The 5,714-nt window shown below is 61.7% G+C and overlaps 1 protein-coding gene across 1 annotated transcript; it reads right to left on the minus strand.

The window, feature by feature from the left end:
• Positions 1-378: 378 nt before the first annotated feature.
• MYCL (MYCL proto-oncogene, bHLH transcription factor) lies at positions 379-5,159 on the minus strand. The gene is made up of 2 exons (XM_027706068.1): positions 4,546-5,159; positions 379-2,219 (listed from the first exon to the last, which is right to left on the minus strand). The coding sequence occupies exons 1-2, from the start codon at positions 5,048-5,050 to the stop codon at positions 1,648-1,650; spliced, it is 1,077 nt and encodes a 358-aa protein (XP_027561869.1). The 5' UTR covers positions 5,051-5,159; the 3' UTR covers positions 379-1,647.
• Between the last annotated feature and the right edge of the window lie 555 nt (positions 5,160-5,714).

Raw genomic sequence — 5,714 nt, forward strand, 5'->3', positions numbered from 1 at the left:
ACCTGTGGGGCAGTGATCACCCCACACTGCCTGCCCCAAGCCCCATTAGGGGGGTTTATAGTTACACCAGAGCCTCCTCTGAGCCCAGTGTGGGCTCTCTCTGCCCCTCCTTGCCAATAAAACCACTTAAAAAAAGGAAAAATAATCCAGGTGATTCATTTCCCTGGCCCCACCACCACGAACACTTCTTCAATTGCTGGGAGAAAACCAGGACAAAGAGCTCAGTCTTGGCGCAGCCAAGCCCTGGTGCAAAATATATTAACTCCCATTCATGTCCAGGATACCCCAAAACACAGGGGCCAGGTCAGCCCCCCCAAGGAGCCTCGTGATGTGATGCATGGAAACCCACAGCCGACTGCATGGAAAAAGCCAACCCAGGCTGTTGCAAACTTATTTATTTATGAAGTGTGAGGTAATGAAGAAAGTGCTAAATCCGACCACAGTGTTAACTCTAACAGTTCTCAGCAGGTCAGTGGGGGCCCGAGGGTGCTGTCCTGCAGGACCACCCCAGCCAGCACCCCTGGGAGGGGACAGGGGACTCTGCCACCCACATACCCCACCGCAGGTTGGGCAGCAGGAGGGCACAGGCAGGGGGAAGCCTCGAAGGCAGAGCAGCCCCACACACATGCACAACCTGCCCCCTGCAAAGCCCAAAGCTTCGCTGGGGATTTTAAGTGGCTGCTGGTGAGAGGGTACTCACAAGGGTGGGAAAAGGGGTCACAAGGATACTCACAAGGAGAGGAAAGGGATAAAAATCCCCTGTTATTGCAAATGGGTGGTTTGGAGAGCTGCAAGGGGGTAAATGGCCTCCGCGAGGACTCAGCTCGAGGGTCCAGCAGGAGCCAGCCCCTTCCTGATCTCCCTAAAGTGCAGCAGGACTGAGCCCTCCCCCGCAGCAGGAAACCCCCCCCTTAAAAAAAAAGTTTTTATATATATATAAAAAAAGCAAACTCTTTACCAATACTTCTCAAAAAGTGGTACAAAAATACAGTATAAAAACACAGCCTCCAGTATAAGACTCGCAGTTACAGCAGCAGTTTCTAGAACATAAAATCCAAGACAAGCTACTGCGTGAAGTGATAAGGAAGTGAGGTACGGTCCAGCCGAGCAAGGGGATCGCCCACGGGGTGCTGCTCACCCTGGTGAGAGACACATCCTGCCCTCACCATCTCCATGGGATCCGTCCAGAGACGAGGCCCGTGCTGGGCTTCCACGAGCCAAGGCAGACCGTGGTTGCTTGGATTTTTAGGGCGAGATGGATGCCCAGGGGCAGCTCCCGGCAATGCTGTCGGTGGAAAATGGCAGAGAGGGGTGCAGGGGCTGCTGAGGAGGGGGAATAGAGTTGAGCTCTTGAATCGAAGTAGTCACTTGACAAAGCTTCACAGCAGGGACAGGGGAAATCTTGCAACACTTGGTGCCGAGAAAACAGCCCCAGGCAGGTGATGCCATGGGAGGGTCTCCACCTCGGCCCCATTCCCTCACCCGGGAGCAGCACCACGGCCACCCCACATGCAGCAACCGCCACGTGCTCCAGCCCCCCGGGGCCAACAGTTCAACAAACAACCAAAAAATAAAAAAAAAAAAATGTGCAAATTGAGAGGGAGCCAGGGGGGTTGTGGGGACTGGGGCGGGGGGGTACCCTGGGTGCTAGTGCCCCTTGAGGTGAGCAATCCGTTTGAGCAGCTGGGTCTGGCGCTGCTGCAGCTGCCGCTTCTCGGCTGCCATCCGCCTCTCGGCGCTGATGAGCGACTGCAGGTACTCGGAGGATTTGCTCAGGATCACCACCTTGGGCGTCTTGGGGCAGCTGGCGAGCCCGGGCACCTGGTCCCGCAGGGCCAGGAACCGCGAGCGCAGGTCGTTGCGCCGCTTGCGCTCCAGGTAGTTGTGGTTTTTCCTCTTGGCCACGTCCTCGCTGTCAGAGCCAGGGCTGCTGCTGAGCTTTGGCAAGCCGGGCTCAGGAGGTGTGATGGCAGGGACCGGCTCTGCGGCGCTCGGTGGCTCGTCCTCGTCCCCGTCCTGGTCCTGCTGGGGTGACTCCGGTGGGGGACAGGAGTCTGGGGGCGAGCGGGCGGCGTAGTTGTGCTGCTGCTGGTGGACGGAGATGTGGAAGCGTTTCATGCAGGGGTCCAGGGGGTCTGCACGCAGGGTGATGGTCACCGGCTTCCTCAGGCTGAGTGATTGCCTCTTGTCCACCGTCACCACATCGATCTCTTCTCCTTCTGCTCAAAACAGACATGGCAAAGAAAGAACAAATCCTCGTCAGCTGGGAAGCACCAGTCACCCCTTTGTGGGAGCCCCCAGAGCCCCCCCGGACAATCTCCCTGCTGCTGTCCCACTGAAGTTTGCTCACGCGCTGCAAAGTCACTCTGCAACCTCCTGAAGGGACTATGTGATTTAAATGCTCTTCCAAGTGCTCTTCCAATACCATCACATGGAGAGGAGTAGAATTCCCTCCACATTCCTGTGCCTGGTCCCCCAAAATGGGACGGGGCTTTATTTCTGCCTCACTTCAGCACCAGGAGCAACATGTGTTCATGTAAAGGATCATCAGGCAAGAAACACTCCAAGCCCCCCTGCTTGGGAGGGACTGGAGGAGCAAGATGCTGGGACAGCCTAGCTCCAAAGTTCATCCCGGTCGGGTGCTTTCATGGCCCATTGGAATTGTAAATGAGGGATGTGGGGGCAGAGCTGCCCTTTGTTCCCCTCGGCAGCAGCTTCCCACCTCGGTGACTTGTTACTTTTCACAAGTGATAAAGCCCATTCAACCCCGGCTTCCCGGGGACAGAGGGGACAATCCCCCACTGTGCAGGGGGGGAGGGAGAGGTGAAGGGGTCCCTCCAACAGACCCTGAACCGCGAAGGCATCCCAAGCCCGGGAACAGAAAGACCTAAATAAAGCATAACTGACCCCAAAGCACCCTGCCTGTTGTCACTGCAGCTTGTCCTATGCCAGCAAAGCCCAGTGGCAGGAAGCTGGCCCTGGGGACAGCGAGGTGACCGGGCTGCAGACACACTTGTGACCACTCTCACTTTAGAGATGCGCCTCCAACTTTTTTCCTAGGCTTTGGGGGGAAAATACAGCCACTCACTAAAGGTCCCCGGAACCACCCAAATCCCCACCAGCATTGTGGGCAGAGGCCTGGTCCTCCAGGGCACATTCCTGCTTGTGGCCCCCAACCCACACCGCAGCCCCCCCAGGCTTCGGGGACTCTGCTACTGGAGACACCGGGGTGGGGGGCCACTCGCTGCCCCCACACAGGCCGAGGGCCGCACTCATCGGTGTCACAACCCGCCCGTTCTCAGCCACGTGGGCACACACGGAGCCCCCCCCGCTCATTAATAAAAGTCGGGCCGCGGGGCCCCGCCCCTCGAAGCCGCCCATTGGCTGCACGGCGGGACAGACCGGCCGTCCCGCCACCCCATTGGCCGCTGCTCCTGTCCATCACCGCGCCCGCTCTCATTGTTTGCAATCTGTTGCTTTTTGTTCGGCGCCCACGTGGCGCGGCCGGACCCCACCGGGACCCCCGCGGCACCGGGACCCCGCCGGGACCCCCGCGGGGCCCCCGCTCGGCCCCACATATTTGGGTTAAGCCTCTTAACGCCCTCGACCTGCTTACAGTGCCCGGGCTCCTTAATGGCATTAAGCGCCCTTCCCGCGCCGTGACTCACCGGCGCAGGTGGCGGCCACGGGCAGATTTATTAACGGGGTCACGGCACCGCGTCGGCCGAGTCAGCCCGGCTTCCGTGGGAGCGAGGGAAACAGCGCACGGCCCCCGCGGGGGGTGCGGGACGGGGGAGGGGGGGGGGGGTGTTGGAGAGCCCCGGGGGATGTTTGTAAATAAGGATTGAAAATTGGTGCGAGACGGGGGAGATGCGGGGGGAGGGTGGAGCCACGTCGCCCTTGGCTGGTGGGTTTCGGAGGCATCCGCTTCCCAGGCCGAGCCCCCGTGTGAACACCCCCACGCGGGACAGGCAGACGTGCCCCGGGGCTGGGCTGGGACGCGCCACGGCTGATGCGGCTGCTCCTGCCCGTCCCACGGAGCCACCGCCTCGGGGGACACGCCGCTGCTCCCAAACCTGCTGCCCCCAGGGCATAATTTGCCTTTTGTCCCGAGGGAAGCCCGTCCCGGGTGGGCCGTGGGAGCGTAGGAGGAATCAGCCGAAGTTACGAGCCGGCAGCAGGGCACGCTGCGACGCTCGAAAAACCAAAACTTCCCACGGCGAGCTGCAAACTTGCCCTTCAACCTGCCCACGAGGCTCCCGAGACGAGGGAGACGGGCCACCAGAGCCCCACGCACCCTCCCGAGAGGGGCAGGGGTTTCCCGAGCAGAAGCCCCGCGGGAAGGGGAGAAGCCGAGCCCGCTTTGTTCGTGGGGCCGGGACCGGGGCTCGCTTGGAGCCTCAACAAAGGCGCAGCCCGGCTGGGAGGCTGCCGGCACACACATGTGTGGACACGCGTGTCTTCCACGCCGGGCTCCAGCAAGGCTGGAGCGTGGCTGGGCCGGGGCAGCCCGCACCCCGGCGGCGGAGCAGCTCCATCCCTTACCGGAGTCGCTTTGGCCCTCGGATCCCGAGGATGCGGGGATCTTGCTCTCGGCCAGCGGGCAAAGGAAGACGGCAGCGGGATCCACGCACTCGCTCACGGAGCTGCTGAACCCAAAATCCTGCGCGAAGGAGGGTTTGAGCGGGGTGGCTCTCTGCGTGCCCGTAGAAAGTTTCTCTGTCATCGCCTTCTCCAGTCTCTCCCGGGCTGAAAATCCGCTCCACATGCAATCCTTGAGGATGAAAGCGCTCAGGTTCCCGAAGATCTGTCCGGTCCCTATGAGATACTCCGGCTCTTCACCGGCGAGGCAATACCGGGAGAGCCATCCCGAGCGCTCCTCCGCCCCCGAGCAGCACCCCTTCTCCCCGGGGGTACCTAGCGGGGACAGAGGGGGCGTGGGGACCAGCTCGAACTTCTTCCAGATGTCCTCGCTGGGTGCCGTGGAGCGATGAAAATCCTCCTGGGCATCGTGGTCGTAGAAGTAATGCTGGTACGAGTCAAACTCCATCTCGGCATGGGGAAGGGGAAGACAGAGAGAAAAACGGGGGGCAGCCCCGCTCAGGAAAGGGGCAGCCCCAGGGATGAGGGGGAGCCCCCACCCCGGCGCCAGCCCCCGAGCCGGGACCGCGGGCGCATTGTTCCCCCCGCTCTTATAGCCCGGCCGCGGAGCCCAGCCCCGCCCCCGCCAATCGCCGGGCCTGCCTTTCATAGAGGGAGGGGCCCTGCCCTGTTCTCCGCCCTCCCGGGAGGGCACGGTGGGAGCGATCCCGCGGCCCCCCCGGAGCCCCCGGTAACGGGGCTCTGAACCAGCGGTCACCCCTTGCGCTGCGCTGGGGGCCCCTCGCTGTCCTACCAGGGCTTGGGGGTCCCCCTCTCTGCAAGGAGAGGCGCGCAGCGATGCCACCAGCCTGGGGACATTCGGCTGAGCGTGATGGCAAAGCAAACTGGAGCACCACGGAATTATGGAATCACAGAGTGGTTTGGGTTGGGAGGGACCTTAAAGCTCTTCTCGTTCCACCCCCTGCCATAGGCAGGGACGCCTTCCACTAGCCCAGGTGGCTCCAAGCGCTGTCCAACCTGGCCTTGGACACTTCCAGGGATCCAGGGGCAGCCACAGCTTCTCTGGGCAGCCTGTGCCAGGGCCTCCCCACCCTCCCAGGGAGGAATTTCTC

This window comes from Neopelma chrysocephalum, unplaced genomic scaffold, assembly GCF_003984885.1.
Source record: "Neopelma chrysocephalum unplaced genomic scaffold, ASM398488v2 Primary Assembly neopelma1_361, whole genome shotgun sequence".
NCBI lineage: Eukaryota > Metazoa > Chordata > Aves > Passeriformes > Pipridae > Neopelma > Neopelma chrysocephalum.